This window comes from Labrus bergylta, chromosome 14 (genome assembly GCF_963930695.1).
Source record: "Labrus bergylta chromosome 14, fLabBer1.1, whole genome shotgun sequence".
Taxonomy (NCBI): domain Eukaryota; kingdom Metazoa; phylum Chordata; class Actinopteri; order Labriformes; family Labridae; genus Labrus; species Labrus bergylta.
The window spans coordinates 22,836,906-22,854,754 of record NC_089208.1 but is presented as its reverse complement, the minus strand read 5'-3'; the positions used below and the strand labels follow the sequence as shown (position 1 = coordinate 22,854,754).

Here is a 17,849-nt window from a genome sequence, read left to right as displayed (position 1 = left end):
GTGATTGAAAAATTAGGTACAGACACATATTTCATCAAATGTGTTGATTTCCCACCCAAAGCCCGAAAGGAAAAAGACAAACACAGATCGTCACAGCAGGATCCTGATCCTGGTCACCTAGGTGAGTCGTCTATTAAGACCGACTCGTTCTCTAGAAGCACATCACTATCACGGAAGCACCTGCGTCGTTGTTGTCACAGATGTATTTGTGGTTGTTGTCAGATTTCCAATGAGAAATGATGAAATGTGATGCAAATGAATAATGTACCTTTCCGTTTGACTCAGCAGCATGCTCGGTTATGTGTGTGTCGCGCTTCTGTCAGTGGCAGTGCCGTTCCTTCCCTGGGAGTGGCTCTTTGAATCTGGGTATGACTCAAACAAGGGGCCCCCCATGCGGCTCCTGAACAGGCGTGAATTATCTCTGTACGACGGAGAGGAAGGCAGCAAGGGCCTCTACATCGGCATACTGGGACAGGTTTTTGATGTGCATAAGGGACACAAGCACTATGGACCTGGTGGTGCCTACCACTGTATGGCAGGTGATTCCTAGATCTGTTCCCACAGTTTGTGTTTGGTGTTTTGTGCTCCAACCTGAGCTCTCAATATGAGAGAGATCATGATGTTTAAACATTGTTTGATGCTCAATTACACCCAAAAGCCTCAACAAACCAACGTAAAGATGATTAATTGAATCCTAATAATGGCACATGAACAGCTTAAGTAGATAAGTAGACTGCAGCGCTGCACTTCATACTCTGTTTGTGGGTCTGGATTTTCAGGCAAAGATGCCTCACTGGCCTACATCACCGGGGACTTCACAGAAAGAGGCCTGACAGATGATTTGTCCAGCCTGTCTCCTCTGCAGGTGGTGGCGCTTTATGACTGGCTGGCCTTCTACCAGAGGGAATACCAAGCTGTAGGTATGTGATCTCTTTGATTACCAATTCCACCGACTTTGGTCTGTGATACAGAACCTGTAATAGTCTCTAAACCAAATAACCCTGAAGAAGATGCCTTGACTATCACACAATGTCTGTTGAACTCAGTTTTGAATCAGATTAATTAGAATAAGTGATTCAGATTTTAAAGGTTAGTTTTAGGGGTTAGATAAAATCCACTTCACCATATGTCTCTAGTCTGTCTACAAACCCCCAATAATGAGAAAAGTCCATCCTCGCCGTCTTTTGCCTGCTCCACTTTTCAGAAAATGTGTGCTCAAACAGGCCGTTTGGCGATTTTCCCTTCATGACATCACAAAGGGCAGTAACCCCTCCCCCAGGTGGGTGACACTCCCACAGCTAGATGTTTGTTCTGCCCTCTGAGTCTGCCTTCTCACTGTAAACAATAGGACATGGAGTGAGAAAGCCAGAGACACCCAAGCCCTTCAAGAGAGGGGGCGTGGTCAGACACAGCTCATTTACATTTAAAGGTACAGACACAGAAACAGTCTGTTCTGAGCAGGGCTGAAATAGAGGGGTTTATAGACATGATCAAATACAGGATCAGAGTGGATTTAGACATATATTAGATATTCTTATTATTACGTAGTAACATATTTTGGTCCTTTTTTGGAGGGTTTAATATACAATAGTTAGTTCCAACCAAGCAACCTGATTGGACAAGAGGCCTTCCATGAGTGACAAAATCATCACTGTGACTTTTCACATATCCCTCCTCCTCAGCATGCAGGAGTTCTGAATGTTTAATTTACATTTACAGCTGACAGAGTTTTTCTTTATTCCTCAACCTCATACCTCAGAATCACACAAAACTAAGACTCTTAAAGGGATACTTCCCCCGTTGAAACATGAATCTGTATTGACATTGGGTCATATGTGTAGTAGAAATGTGAAATAAATTTTGAAGTTGGTTGAAGTTTTTGGCCGAGAAAAGGATGTGGATGAAAGACACTAAATACCAGAATGCACAGCACCGCAGGCCACTCCCACTAAATTCTAGTTCAGAATCAGAAATACTTTATTAATCCCAGAGGAAATTCGATCGTTACAGTTTCTCCAAAATATACAGTATAGCAGTAGAAATATAGTAATAAAAACATTTACAGACATATTTACTTCAACACATACGGTCATTTTCTCAATTTCTTCCAGAATTGATCAGAATTGACCCGCAGCAGCCAAAACACAAGACTTGCCTGTCGGCAGCAGCCATCTCGCTGCTATATTTATATTTTTTCGCCATTATCAGCTTTCTCCATAGAGCCTGTTAGCATAGCTTCCAAGCTGTATGGCGGATGTTAAGTTTTGATTCTGGGAGTGAGGTCCCACCCACTGATCTGTGATTGGTCTGTAGCTTTAGTGGTCGAAAATATGAGGAACTAGCGTTGTAGTTTCACCCTGCTAACCCGCAACATCTTTCAGTTATGTAAAAATCGCCATTTTGCGTCACTGGAAACTCCTTTTCAGACTCAGAAATACAAAGATTTCCCATCTCAGGGGAACATGAGGGCAGGATGCATGACCATTCAAAAATACTACCAGATTTCTAATGATACAAAGCTTAATGCAAATGGGTGAAGTATCCCTTTAACTTCACCAGTTTTATGATCACGTTAATTTCTTTTAACATACAAGTAAAGGTTCATAGTACAGAGGAGCTGCTCTGTTGTAACCCTGGACTTCACCTCTCCTTCTCGCCGTCTCCTATACTGTAGGTCTGGTGATAGGCCGGTTCTACAGCGAGACGGGGAAGCCCACAGACACTCTGATGCAGGCAGAAAAGTCTCTAGCGAAGGGCCACAGACTGAAGGCCCAGTCCGAGTCTGAGAAGGTTCGATTCCCGACCTGTAACTCAGAGTGGAGCTCGGCCAGCGGAGGCAGAGTCTGGTGCTCCACAAAGAGGTATGGAAAGAGTTCTGTCCTAATCAAATATTAACCAGGTTACTCAGCGTGTGACGCAGTGCTCAGAGATAATGCTCTCCTTTGACAGATGATGTCTCACACTAACGCAGGTGTGATTGATGTTCATGTACAAGAATGAACAGAGCTGGTATCCTTTTTCCGTTCTGCAGCGGCGGAGTGGACAGAAGCTGGACAGGTGTACCACGGAAACTCTTCTCTGCAGGCCTCACTGGCGTTCGTTGTGTGTGTGTTGAAGACCCGTCTGCAGCAGAGGACGATCCCAACCTGCAGAAGTATGACGGCTGCCCTCCACATGCTGACTCATGCTCTGTTAAAGACCAGTAGTGTCTGGGCCCAGCTCAGACAAATGAACCTAAAAGGGGTAGTTCTTTTTTCTTTTTTTTTTTAACAGAACAAATCTCAGGGAAAGTATTCTCCAGGAAATCACAGCTACAAAAAAAGTAGAATAAAGAAAATTCCATACATGTGTTTTTGATGACCTTTATGTAAATTTGTCCTCCCTTTTCTTCTAAAAGGATACATCAGGAAGAGACAGGCTAGATATCTGAGCATACAGATACAATATAATGTGCATAAAAGATTAAACAATGTGCATAAAAGATTAACAGAGGCAAGATTTAGGTTTGTCACAATGACAAGCACAAACTGCATTAAAGTACAAAACAGTTGTAGTGGTCAAAAATATCACACATTTATCTGTACAATTAAACAATACTTAAAGAGGCCCCACGAGCCGGCCGGCCCTCCGCTCCACATTCTCCCCGATGATCGAAGATGCCGCGTGATCTCTGATAAAGTGCACCTGTTAGGCTTAGAAATCAAGAAGCGTTACGTGGGACGAGTCAAGACGACGACTTGAGGCAACGTTTGGGGGACTTTGATCACAATCACAACTTCCTGCAAAAGGACCTCATGGCAGATCAAAAAAAATGGAATGTAATCATCTGATGGCTGATTTGGAAACATGATTCATGATTATGACGAGGACATGAAAAGGCTACAAATTAAATCACATGCATAGGCAGAAGAGGCTTCTCTGTAACCGAGGATGACGACAGTGGAAGAGAATTGTGTTGTTCCTCTTGGAAAAAAAAGGAAAGGGTGGGTGGGGGTTCTCAGGTCGCATTTTCTAAACATTTCATGTTAAAAAGTAAACAAGACGACGGAGCGATCACAGAATACAAAAAGTTACATTAGAAGGAATTTCATCATTGCTCAGTTGTGCTGTCGTTCACCTTTAACAGTGAAGTCAAACAATGTCAGGGTTATAATTTAGAGCCTACTTTAGAGAAGAGCTCATTTGAAAAGGATGCTCATGTAATGATTACGTTGGGTTTCTTTCCCTTTAAGTCCTCCTCGTCTGTCTCACTCTCTCCGGTCAGTACGCAGTCAGGATGACAGAAGAGCAACACGAGAGATTACAGAGAACATGCTGACAGTTCAGTCTGTAGATCAAACTGACCTACGCTCATTTGACTGTTTTACTCTGCTCTTAAATGATAGCAGCCTCAGCTGTCGTATAAATGCAAGAATTCATTGAGTGTTTGTCTGTGGGCAGGTCACATAGCATGAAGGCTGCAGATGGTGAAATCTACCAACAGGGAGCAGTAACCCCTTCCCCCGACCTGAACAAAAAGTTTTGATCATTGAAAAGTTCATCACTGAATTGCAATGTGTACGCACAGAAGCAGCTACCTGCTTGAGATTATAAGCGCTAATCATCGTGAACATTACTGATCTTGGGAAATCGATTAACAAATTGTGTCCAGCCGTCACAGAGCTGGGGATCTGCTTATATCCACGTTAAGATACTTTGATCAGAAAACAACAAAAAGACAATGTCCTTCTAGAACATCGATGGTTTTTCAAAGACTGGAACGTTAGAAAGATGAAGGTCCATAAGTGTCCAGGAATCTCTTGTTAGTTTGTCCTGCTACTGATGTCCCTTCTCCTGGTGTGCCTGGAATAACTGTGCCGAGTTCAGCCTGGCGTGGCCAGTGTCAGAGGGTGGAGGAGGTCCAGACCGCTTTATTATGATACCCCACCCAGAGTCAGTACATCAAAGCAGATGTCGCACACCCTCACCGGCTTGTTCAGGTCAAACTTGATGATGGGGATCTCCTTTATCGAGCACTTGTGGCACAGCAGGCGCCCACAGTGACGGCTAGAGTTTAGACAAAGGATGTTAAAGTTAGAGACAACGTTCAACAACATTACATAAAGCATAAACTAAATAAAAATCTGACGGCCACACTAACCAGTGATGTTTCCGCGTTGTCACACCAAACTTGGCGGCACATTCATAGCAGTTTGACCCGTCACACCATGGGGGCTCTTTGGACAGCATGTCTATACAAATTATGAGGAGAAGAAAATGGTAAATGGACTTGAGCTTGTATCGTTATTTTCTAGTCTTCTGACTACTCAAAGCGCTTTTACACCGCAGGTCAGAAGCAGCAGGAGCAACTTGGACATGTGGCTCCAGGAGCTGGGGATCGAACCCCTGACCTTCTGGTTGAGAGATGACCGACTCTACCAACTGAGCCACAGCCGCACCAGAAATCCTTGAACTGTTTTTTTATTTTTTATTTATTAAAACCCAGAGTGTCAGAGCATCATGTGACTGCCATGCGGGTAATGAGGCAACAGAACTTACCTAGAAGGCGGAAGAGCAACTGTTTGGTTGCGACCTGGTAGTTGAAAATATTGATGCCCTGATTATTATTGACGCCGAGTCGAGCCCCAGCCCTCACTATGGCACGGCACAGGTTCGCATTTCCTTTCATGTAGGCGAGGAGCAGAACTGAAACAGAATACAGGTCACAGATGTTTTCAATGTAGGGCAGGAATCAATACAGTGTCCGTGTACTCTTATTAATAATATTATAGAAAGCTTCGGTACCGGTGTTCCCTTCATTGTCGGGTTTGTCCAGAGGATACTCAGGCATACACTCAAGGAACAACTCAAAAATGGCGGCGGCGTTCTCTTTCCCGTAATGGCCCAGGACATGCATCGGTGACTGACCCCTGATCAGACAGAACAAGATGACAGGGAGAGAGGAGGGTTGACTTAGTCTTCAGACGGTTGTGTTTGTCTACTTTTTTTAATACTCAATGTTTTTATTTCTGTCTTATCTTCTGAAATCTTTCTGCTCGAGTACGACTGACCTGAAGTCTGACCATGACACAAAAAGACTGTACCTGAGATTGAAGGCCTCTGCATCGATGTTGGACTCTGTGAGAAGGGTTCGGACATTGTTAAGGCGACCCTGCATCACGGCCAGGTGCAGAGCTGTGAGGAACACAGAGAGAATCATTTTAATGTTACGGTAATGATGAGTGGATGTTTGGGTGGTGGGGTTGAGATTAAATCGACCCACACAACAAAGACACCTTTTTTTTTCCTTTAGCTAAAATCAAAGACACCCTGGAACCCCCACCCAGGGGTGCTGTGGACACAAGTTCACCTGCTGGTCTCGCATAATCCAAATAGATTCTGTTCAACAATCCACCTCAGAACGTCTTCTTAAGGATTTAGGCTCATAGTTTGCGCCGTCTGTGTCGAGTGACAGACTTTCAGAAACAGCCCTTAGAGACAAATCACACAGACCGACTCTCACTAATCACAAATGTGTTCAAAATAGGAAAATAGGGCTTACATTGGATAGGACAGGTTAAAAATCATAAAAGTTACAGTGAAATATGAGATTAAGCAAAATAAACTATTAGCCCATTCATTTTATTAAAAGAATGAAGGAAAAGTAGAGAAAAAGAGACTGAACTTATTTGAAGGCAGCCGTAAATAAAAAATGTTTTAAGTCCTGTTAATACTGATTATTTGTCCTGCATCACACCTGATGACCATAAAAGGACTGATAAGTCAAATGTCCTGTTTGTCAAGATATCGAGGTGAAAGTGAAAATGAAACATCGACCGGCCTCAGAGCTGATTGGTTACCTGATCTTTGTTTTGATTGGCTTTCATTTGTTTAACAGGAGGATCCCGGATCAGAAAGAAAAGCATAATAACAGAGAATGAAAGGTACCATTATTGCCGTTCTCATCCTCGGCAGCAAAGTCTACTCCGTTCTCCAGCAGCACCGAACAAATCGTGGCCAGGTCCTGCTGGGCGGCCAAATGCAGCGCTGTCTGTCTGTGTTTGGTCAGCTCGTTGACTTTGGCTCCGGCGAGCAGCTGAAAGAAGACGTGTGCAAAATCAAAACAGCATCGACTGCATCGCTCTTTGTATCACACTTGGTTTGAAACGAATTACTAAAAAGCCGAAGCACATGAGAATGTGAGGGTGTACCAGGTTGCGGACGATGATCTCAGAGCCCGCCTGGACAGCCAGGTGGAGAGGGGTGAGTTTGGCGGCATCCTGAACCCTGGAGTTGACATTAGCTTGGACACTGATGAGAAACAGGACACTTTCAATGTCTGAATTCTGCACAGCCACATGCAGGAAGTTACGCCCTTTGTTGTCCACCTGGAGGGAAACAGCAGTTTGAGGTCAAAGGGGATGAATGGAAGTGTGACATCAGACAAAATAGTGCCTTTTAGAATCCGCCCTACTTGTTCTGCAGCCCCTGACTCCCTCTTTAGGATAGCCTCTGCTGCCTTATTGTTCTTGTGGGTCATGGCACAGGCGAAGGGGGTCATGCCTTGACGGTCACGTATGTTGAGACGAATGTCTGGATGTGAAATGAGCAGCTGTATGATCACGTTGTGCTGGTTGCTAATGGCAGCATGAATGGGAGCTCTGCCCTCTGCATCCTGATGGGAATAAAACATAAATTAAAAAGAGCATGTTTACAACTCACTTTGTAGATGTGGAGCGTGGATGCTGATTAAAGTTGAAGTAACAAAAGCAGAGCCAATGCGGCAGGAACTGAACTGACCTGTGCATTAACATTTGCTCCAAACTCTAAAAGGCACTGCACCACCTCCTCCAAACCCCAGTTGCTTGCCAGGTGGAGGGGTGTTTGTCCGTCTCGGGCTTCTTCGTCTCCCTCTCCGTTAGGCCCCGGCTGCCTGGGGCTGTTCACGTCACAACCGCTACACACAGGTAAACAAACAGGAAGTTAGGACAGCTGTCTACCTCCATCTCAATATGAAGCTTTAAAAGAGATACCTTTAGTTTGAAACCTCATTTTAATTTGAAAACTCTGATTAAAAACTGGGATGTTTGATAGTTCACAATGCAGCCTGATGGAGAGAGACTGACCTGCGGATGAGGAAACAAGCGGAGACCTCATTGTTCTCATCAACAGCTCTGTGCAGGAGGGTCTGCTGGCAGCCCGAGGGTCCGGGGCTCCAACAAGTCGCATCACAGCCGTGGCGGACCTTGGTGAGAAAGAAATCAAACAGTCGAACGTGAGAGAATACGGTTGACCAGGCAGAAACATTCAGTGTGAGGAGATTATAAGAAGACAGATGAGAGGGCTACAGGTGGGAGCGCAGGTGTTGTAAACACTTTTGCAGACGCTCAGCTACAGATCGAAAATAGAATTGGTTTTGTGTCGTTTAAGATCAAGTCCTTGCAAACTCAAAATGTTTTGGATAAGGCTGAGATGAAAGTGATATATTCATACTTGTGGGAAATTGTACACAGTTGACATTAAAGCACTAAGAAGCTCAGATAATTGCAGGCAGCTCCCAACAAAAAAGTGACGTGTCCTCTCATTGAGGTTTCATTCCGTATTGAATTAAGTGTCATGGCGGTTAACAACTTGCTATGGAGGAAGAAATGTGGTACAATCATTTCTTAAATTGATTGCAGATGCATCCGTCCTCACCAGTGTGGATGCGATGTCTTCCAGGCCGTTCACAAGAGCCAGCCACAACGGAGGCTCTCCTTTGTCATTCACCACAGACATATCAGCTCCTCTTGTGCAAATGGCATCCACCACGAGTGGCAGCTGGTTACTGATGGCCATCTGTAGCGCTGTTTTCTCCTCTTGAGTCCTGATAGTGGAGGAGAAAAATAGACAGATATAGAAGACATGGATATTAAAAAAAAAAAAAAAAAACCCTCCCTGAACAGTGAAGGTGTCTTTCTGGTCACAAAATGATCTTTTATTATTCTTAAAGCTACAGCATTCTGAGCCGGCTGGTATTTAATCACAGCATATTAAATAATGAAACTGATTCTGGTTCAAAAAACAAAACAATCTCATGATCGTGACATCCTTGTTGACTGTGACCCCTTTTTTATGTCATCTTCCTCTTCCCCCATGTTCTTTTGTGTGCAGTCACTACTAAAGGCATAAACAAACTTATATCATTAAGTCAAAGAAACCGCAGTAGAGCCAGGCATTACCGGACATTGATGTCTGCCTGGTGCTCGAGGAGGAAGAGGGCACTCTTGCTGTCCTGTCTTTGGATGGCCATGTGCAGCAGGGTTTGTCCATCAGACATCGTATCATTGATAGAGGCCCCTGATCCCAACAGCTGAGCCGCTATGGTGTGCATTCCTAGCAGGAACACAAAGTACATCATATTACATCAGGTATACAGAAACAGTCTTATAACAAGAGAACGACCTGTGAAGATAATGACACAGAATCCACTGTTGGAACACACACCTGTCCAGAGCGCCAGGCCCAGCACCGTCTGGTCGCTGCCGTCTTTAAGACTGAAGTCTGGAATGATCTGGAAGTTGTTGGTGGCATGAAGTGCATTTGCTGAAATATAGACATGAAGGGAGGAATCAGTGGATCCATTTCAGGGTGTTTGCTCTTTAATTAAATGTAGTTACTAAAGATGCGCAGACCTTTTTGTTCGAGAATCACTGTGACTACATCTGGGTGGTTGTGAGCAATGGCCATGTGGAGGGGGGTCTGCATGGCCACGTCGCGGTGATCGTCTGATAAAGCCTTCTGGGTCTGGAGGTTAGGGTTGGCACCTTGCTGGAGAAGCTCTGCTGTCAGGCTCGCCAAACCGCAGCGACACGCTGTATGGAGCGGGCTCTCACCCTGAAACAAGGAACAGAGGTTAATGATATGTTTAATATTAACATATAGGAATTTAACACTTACATCATAGTTAAGGATTTGTTATAAAGGAACTTTAAGGTGTACAGAAACAAATGTAGGGACTCAGCAGACAGAAACGAGTCATTTCTAACTTAAAAATGACCCATTTGTTAAGGTCAAAGTTTATACATTTGGTGGCAATAATATTTCACACTCTGTCCAATAATCAAAACGTTCCAAACGTTCATACACACCCATTTGTTGACGTGGTTGGCCTTGGCTCCGTGAGTGGCGAGGAACAGAGACGCTGCCTCGTTGCCCGCCTGAGCTGCTCTCTGCATGAGACAGTTTTCTACGAGGGATAAAACACGACGAGATGAGGATTTTCAAATGTTCTTACAGGCTCCAGCAGCATTTTTATTAAGAAGGTACGGGGATGTGAGGTCATGAAACAACACCTGAGGTGGCGTCAGGTGCATCAGGGTTGCTTCCTCTCTGGATAAGCTGGGCTGCAAAGCTATTCTCGTCGAAAGAGGTGCCGTTCTCTACCGGGGCATCGTCCTCGAATGGGTTTATTGAAGGGTCTGAAGACATGGTGATGTACTGCAGGGCCAGCCACAGAGCCGTGCTGCCCTCGTGGTCTTTGAGTTCCAGGTCAAGCCTTAACGAGATGGACAGATTACCTCCGGTTAAACACGGGATTATTTCCAGAGTGAGACGATGCCAGAGACACATTATGTCAAATTAGTCACATGTGTTCATCCTATGACTTCCAATGTATTGTAAACAGTATGCACGCTGTGTGTGAGATTTTTGTCAGTGAGTGTCACTCACTGTTTGCACTGCAGCAGCTGGTTGAACACGGGCTCGTTCCCTGAGGAAACCGCTTCATGCAACGGAGTTCTAAAACCAGCAACAAGAGGCAACACTGAATTACCACCATACTTATCAGGTCTGGTTATCAGAAACTGATAGAAGTGTTCAAACCGGGAGCCGCGTCACCTACCTGCCCTTGCTGTTCTGCATGTTGGGGTTAGCCCCGGTCTTAAGCAGGGCTTCTGCGATCCGGGCCATACCACCCATCACTTCAGCAGAGTGTTTCTTGGGGCTGAAAGAACAGACCAGGTGAAGAGGAGTTTCAACCGCCCCCACCGTGGCTGCATTCACCTGAGCCGAGTGACGAATCAGGAAGATGGATGCAAACTCATCGCCTGCAAGAGGAAGAAGAAAGAATCTCAAAAATACACAACTACAAAATCAAGCGTTCTCTCAGTTATTGAGGTTACGCAAGAAAATGACTTGAATGGAAAGGACGATACTTCACATTTAGTTAGTTAACATAATGGGGTGGGGGTGGGGGTGTAATGTAATCAATCCTCATACCTCTTTGGATGGCTTTGTGCAGGAGGCTCCAGCCGCTCTGGTCCACCATGTCCACATCGGCTTTGCTATTAACGAGAGTGGTGGCAATACTTTCCAATTTACGAGAGAGCGCCAGGTCAAGGGCCAGGTCACCGTTGTTGTCTACTTCATTCAGCTTGCCGGGTAACTGAAAGTGAGAAATAATGTCATCAGGATCCAAATGCAAAACTGACACCTTTCTTCCACCATGCTGGTTACGGTGGTAAATAAACAGGCGAGTGAGCAGTTGATAGAGAGCTCACCTGAGAGTCCATCTCGATGAGATAAAGAAAGACGACGTCTTCTCGCTCCACTTTGATGGCTTTGTGAAGGGGGAACTCCGTTTTCGATTTGATCATCTTGTACAGGAGTTGGGCACTCATGGTGCTGAAGTCTTCTTTCCTCAGATCATCCTAACACGAGACAATCGTTTGAAAACAACAAACTACTGTCAGAGTCGGACAATCAGTGTTTACACAGGATGGGAAATAAGAATCCCCTATAGATCACTCTCACTCACTATAGATGGAAACGTGATAAATAATGTAAACATGTTTTTTTATTTTATTATAGTAAGATTTTATCAGCCTTTGTGCCAATACATGAGACAAAATGAGGTGTGAGGTATCAGAGAATAGTGACAGGAGTCGATTTCTGCAACAGAGTCGTAAAGATAACCTTGACAGCTGGATTTATTGTCTCATAAAGAAGGAGATGATAAACTCGAGTGAGCAACACAATAACCTTGATCTGTCCAAAAAGAGTTAACTCAGGGAGATGAAGCTGCACATAAACAACACGTTACACAGTCATTTGAGCTGTAATCATGCACACAGATGCACAGCTCCTCCATGCACCTTCAGTACATTTAGTGTTTTCATTTGTTTATATTCTATAATATATGTTTTAATTGCTTGTAAATTTGTATCTGATTCTATTTAAGTTCCCTGTCAGCAGGAGCTCTGCTGTTTTTATAGCTTCTTACGATTTTTGTGTGAGTCCTTTGACAATTACTTTTTGCACCAAAAAGACTGAGTCAAATTCCTTGTATGTGTAAAATGTACTTGGCAATATAATTTTATTATGATTTTAAGATTCAAAAGTTGCATTTTTTTTTTTAAAAGAAAGTCAGAGTTTGGTGCTCATCCTGACTGCTCAAATAGATTGAAGCTACTTTGTGGAGTTATAAGCTGGTAATGATACCTCTTCATCACCTAACAGAGGAAACTAGAGTCTAGACCATCACAGAGACGACTGATTCTTTCTGTGTAGTATGTATTCATGCTTGTAAAACTGCCCCAGGGTAGAAGTCAGAACCAAAGGATTAACTGCATGCTGCAGAAACACACTTCTTTACCAGAGCCCGACCGATTAGTCGGCCAGCAGATAATATCGCCCGATATCAAGTGACTATTTTATTTCAGATAAATAGATTTATTGACCTGTCAAATAAAATTACATTTGCGGTTCATTGTATTAAACTAGCAGTTCTCTTTCACCAGCAGAGGGCGCTATATGGATTATAACAAGCATCATCACTCTCCAGAGTGTCGAGCGGTGATGCACGTACATGCTCAGTTACTTTCCAGTTGAGTGACCATCTTGTCTTCATTATAAATCTTTTCCACAAGTGTTTGATAACTGACTTTGAGGGCTCAACACAATAAATGTGTATATCTATATCTATCTCTACAGATCGAACATAGATCTAAGAAAGATATTGGCCGATATATCGGTATCTAATTTTTCTCATATTTTTTACACAACAAATATCCTCTGAGTGATTTATTTGACTGATCAAAAGAAGACGCAGGATACTAGCTGACAGGGGAGTAGGTGAGGAATACAGCCTCTGTCTGATTTACTGACCCAGTGACTGGCGATGATCTCCCCACAGTAGTTCATCAGGGTGGTGGCGTTCAGCTCCTCAGCTGTTTGGTAGAAGCGAATGCAGTTTCTAACATTCACTGAGGACATCACACCCTTTTCACACCTATCCCAGCAGAGAAACCAAAGTGTTACCACGTTCTGCTCTTTTGAATATTATGCGACGTTAATTCAGCTACTGAAATTGGAATTTTTATTTCCGCCTTCAGTATGAATAAACGCCTCGTGCTCACCTCTCTCGGAGCAGCTGGAGCTGGAAGCGGTTGGCCAGCTTCATCAGGTCAATAAGAAAGGCGTCATCTTCACTAAGCTCCAACTCGTCTGTGTATGCCCACCGCAACATCGCCATGGCAACCTCAGGTTTGCAGTCTGGAAATCCATCATGACATAAAGACAGGGTGTCAGAGTGAAAACAGTTTAGCTATTGATCAGAAGAAAAAAATAATGTTTGGTCACCCCGCTGCACTTGGCTTTGTAAATAACAATGACTAAAAAAATAATCAACTTTTTCTAATTAAAACAAATATTTGATTTTTATTTGATTTTTTAGGACATACATTTTCTCACCTTTATACGAACTTGAACCCTAAACGATTATCTTTAAAGAGAAATAGGCCTGAGGGCAGAAACCGACCTCGAGCTGCCCAATACTGGACTTTGACAAAATAAATATCCATTCATCATCTATTAACCTGTTAGCATGTCGACCGACAGAGGAGCAAGTGGGCAACATACTGATTTCCATAATGACCTCAGCTACTTCTTTATTAAACTAGTCAAATCAGGGTGGCTCACCGGTTAGGTCCAGTTCTGAGGTGGAGGCCATGTTGGCCAGGCTCCAGACATCACTACGAGCAGCTAGCACAAACTTATGGGCACTTAGCTTCTGTCCTGCCACTTTCACGTTGAGATCACTGAAACACAAACACATTCCACTCTGAGTAACAAAGTATTTATCACAAATATTCTAAGTCTCTGACAACCTTCTTCAAAAGACATTGCAGACATTTGTAGTCATCCTGTCGACCTTCACCTGTACTGTTCCTGCTGATAGAGGTCGGCCACGATGTCGAGCAGGCGGCTGATGAAGGTGTCTGCAGCGGCTGCAGGGCTGGAGGAGCCCTGGCCGGAGGTCTGGGCAGCGAGCACAGCACAGCGCCTCTCTGTGTCGGCCAGCTTCTGCTGCATCTTCACGTACTCCTGCCTGAGCAGGGCCAGGTGCTTCTGCAGCTTGGCCACCTCCTCTGTCCCACGCCAAGGTACAGGAGACGGGCGGAGGAGAAACAGGATGCAGTGATAGAAAAGTAGTTAGAAAGACAGTTTAGAGTCGCCTCTCAGTTCAAAGAAACAAAGGTGGTCTATGTTAGTTTAAAATAAGTAGCGAGTGTGCTTGGAGGAACACCATAGAGGTTACGCTGTGTGCAACTATAAACACTGAGAAGTGTCACTTGAGCTCTTATTTCCATATGTCACAGAAGTTTGCACTGGAAAGTTTTCTAGTATTCCCTGAAATGGATATAGAAGATAAACATTCCTCAAGCTCAAAAAACAGACTATGGCAGGCTCTGGGTGTTTTTGTTTAGTCAATGCTTTCCCTCTTCCTCTTAGGGACACTTTCGACAGATCTCAGGGAGTTTCATTGAGGCCCATTTCCTTCCTTTAAACCAGTAAAGTTTTACTGAGGAAAGAATGCTGATGCAGCACGTTACTTTGTCCTCTCTCGTAAACCCTCACTGGCAGAGCTACTGGTCATGAGGATCAGATGGGGGGGTGTTTCTGAAAACCACCTGATCTGCTGAACACAGGAAGGGCGGCATGTTGGAGCAGAGCTGCAGCTTAAAGCCCACCAACCGGCCTCTGAAGAAATTCTTAGAATATAACAAAATCCACTTAATGTCCGCAGGATCTAACTGGAATGACGTGTGTGTTTGCAAACCAAAAATGAAGCTTTGGGAAAGTTTGTCCAAAGAGAACTGTGAAATAAAACAGAACGTGTGCACTTAAAAACAATGCTCTATAAACAAAAACAGACCTGTGCATCTTTCTTTTACAGACTCTGTACAGCAATGCAAAGCCGAGAGCACAAGCATTAACCATCTGTCACTGCAAAACAACATAATTACAGAACTGCAAGGGTGATTTTAAATAAAACATTGGCCTTCTCTTTATTTATACAACGAGTGCACTTCAGTAAAAGCTTTGGCAAACACGTGATTTATTCAGAATCGATGGATCAGCTTCATACAGCTGCACCACTGCAGATTCACTGTAGCACTCTGTCTCTGTGTTGGTAAGTAGATTTTCATTAAGGAGGAACACACAGCATATATTTGGCTCACGTCTACGAGGCCAAATATAGGTGGTGCCCTCTGCCAGCCAGGTAATGCCTCACAGGGAGGGACACCTGTGAAGCCTGCTGCCCTGTCATTATCCTCCACTGAAGATAACTGTGTTAACACGGTTTATCATGATGGATCATATAAAGATGCGTGTGGATCAATCAGCCTCAGTGAGGGTTATGTAGACAGTCTGACGCAGACCTGACCGTTCACGTTTAGTTTAACATCACTGCAGACGCTGCCTGCAGTTTTTGTCAACAATAAGGTTATTTCTAACGTAGCAACCCGGCAATCTGCCTCAGTACTAAACTCGTAGCTATAAAAAAAAGAAAAGAAAAGCTAGCAACATCTACGAGGGCTAACGTTGAACGACAGAGCTCACAGTGTGACATTACAAGAGACGCAGCGGGTCATATCTTAAACCACACCCAATGGAAGGTGTTCATAGACTGAAGAGACACTAGTTGATTCGGCCCAACAGTTCAACAAGCAAACGAGGAGAACAGGGAGTGAACCAAATAGTCAAAAAACCAAATCTCATACCTTCCGCCATGTTGCTCAACGTTAGCTCCGTAGCCCAACGGTCTCTATCGCGATATGACGGAGCGGCGGACAGTAGGCGGAGGTGCTGCGTTCAAGTGACTGCCAAAACTCGTTATTTATCATTCGGCTCTTTCCTTCCTCCCCGAAAATAAATCTTTTTAAAAAAAAAGACATCCTAAAACACGGGGGTTGTATTCATAATAAGCTAGCATAAACTCAGAGGCAGCACGGTGTGAACACTTAAGTCATTCAACGGTTGTCAAACATGCGTTGCCTTCAGGAGCATCTGCCAAACCATAGTGTATCTGCCCAAAAAAACAATACAAAAACGTTAGTAACCTGCTAAGCAGGGGCGTGTCCAGGGCTGGCATGCCCCCCACCCCTTGAAATCTAAATGGCCCTCCCAAAAATCCTAAACTATGACAGGATATTTTCCATGGACTAATGTAAAAACTGACAATATGGGCTGTTATTTAAACCCCTTCAGGTATCTGTGAACCCTAACTTCAATATATATTTTTTATAAAGCTTCAAGTGCAACGTATTACAAATCACAAGCACTGCAGCATCATCTCAGACCAAACAAAACCGTGTCTGATCTTAAACCCTGCATGCCGTTACGTTGTCACTGTAACAGTAGGACTGATAACTCATATTTGTCTGTGTGGGTTACTATTAACAAAATGAGTTTTATTTAGTGACTCCTACAAAAAATAAAGCCTGTGACTGTAAATTTAGTACACTAACATATTAAAACTAGAACGATACTCACTGTGAATACAAACTATTAAACTATTCAAACTGCTTCTCTTAAACTCATCCATGAATGTTAAAGTCTTCAGGCTCCTCAGGTGCTCTGTGACCTTGTGGCTCCGCTTAGATTATCAGGCTCTGTAACACATGGAGCTTCTGATGGAGACTGTGAGGTGACATTTTATAAATCTTCACTTGGGAAGGGCAGCCTTTTCATTTCAGGGGATCACAAGTGAAACGCTTTACCTGTAGAGCTCACACTGGAACCAGACTTGAGTCATTTGAAATGCTTCTTAAAGAGGACTCAGTCTTGTGGTCATGTCTGATCTTGCTCTTTCTGTTTTACATTCTTTTATTGTATGATAGTTTGTATCCTGTACTGTCCTGTCTCTTTATTGTTGAGCTTGTTTGGTTCTGTTGTCTTTTAAAGGCCCATCTAGGGACCAGCGTTGCAAATGAGCTCAGGCTTTAAACGCTGTAGTGTGTGGCGTTTGGTTACTTGCTCCATAGAAAATAAACATGAAATAAAATCATAGAAATGTATGATTTGAACAGAGTAGAACCAAGTAGATCAAGGGGTTAAAATCACAACTCATGAAATGTTGTTTTCACTATTATCTAAATATGTGCATGTCTTTAAATCCTAGAAACACACCAGGTAACCAAAAATACATTTTCTGTGATCATGTGGATACAATAACAGTCTGTTGGGTTATTTTAAGATGCTGGAAAACATCAACGGCCTGAAACAGCATCTTATGAATGTATGCTGAACAGATCCAGTGACAGTGGGGTGGAGGAGGGGTCTCCCTGGGACAGGTTCAGGGACTACATAAAGGTGGATGACAAGTCCAGATCATTTTCAGTCTCATCCCTGATAGGATGGATCTCCATTCAGATGTGTTCTTGATTTGACTCGCCTCTGCTGTGATGAGCATTATTTGTTATAATTATATTTATTTATTCTTCTACTTTTTCCTTGCTGGTCTGCAGCTGCAGCTGAAGTTGTTAATGTTCTCTGGATCTGTGTGCTGAGGTCTGCCTCCATGATTTGTGTAAGGGTTACTGTAT

At 43.7% G+C, this 17,849-nt stretch overlaps 2 protein-coding genes across 2 annotated transcripts; one reads left to right on the top strand and one right to left on the bottom strand.

The window, feature by feature from the left end:
* The first annotated feature begins 147 nt into the window (after window positions 1-147).
* Window positions 148-3,346, top strand: cyb5d2 (cytochrome b5 domain containing 2). Its single transcript, XM_020650434.3, has 4 exons — window positions 148-539; window positions 780-920; window positions 2,675-2,861; window positions 3,032-3,346. The coding sequence occupies exons 1-4, from the start codon at window positions 290-292 to the stop codon at window positions 3,204-3,206; spliced, it is 753 nt and encodes a 250-aa protein (XP_020506090.1). The 5' UTR covers window positions 148-289; the 3' UTR covers window positions 3,207-3,346.
* A 2-nt stretch (window positions 3,347-3,348) lies between these two features.
* ankfy1 (ankyrin repeat and FYVE domain containing 1) lies at window positions 3,349-16,158 on the bottom strand. Its single transcript, XM_020650432.3, has 25 exons — window positions 16,026-16,158; window positions 14,177-14,387; window positions 13,939-14,057; window positions 13,377-13,512; window positions 13,126-13,249; window positions 11,520-11,669; window positions 11,239-11,404; window positions 10,862-11,066; window positions 10,690-10,758; window positions 10,314-10,516; window positions 10,110-10,207; window positions 9,654-9,855; window positions 9,466-9,564; window positions 9,201-9,354; window positions 8,677-8,845; window positions 8,106-8,224; window positions 7,780-7,936; window positions 7,454-7,654; window positions 7,191-7,367; window positions 6,928-7,075; window positions 6,084-6,174; window positions 5,785-5,909; window positions 5,539-5,685; window positions 5,141-5,231; window positions 3,349-5,046 (listed from the first exon to the last, which is right to left on the bottom strand). Exons 1-25 carry the CDS (start codon window positions 16,033-16,035, stop codon window positions 4,914-4,916), a joined length of 3,504 nt encoding a protein of 1,167 aa, XP_020506088.1. The 5' UTR covers window positions 16,036-16,158; the 3' UTR covers window positions 3,349-4,913.
* Window positions 16,159-17,849: the final 1,691 nt, after the last annotated feature.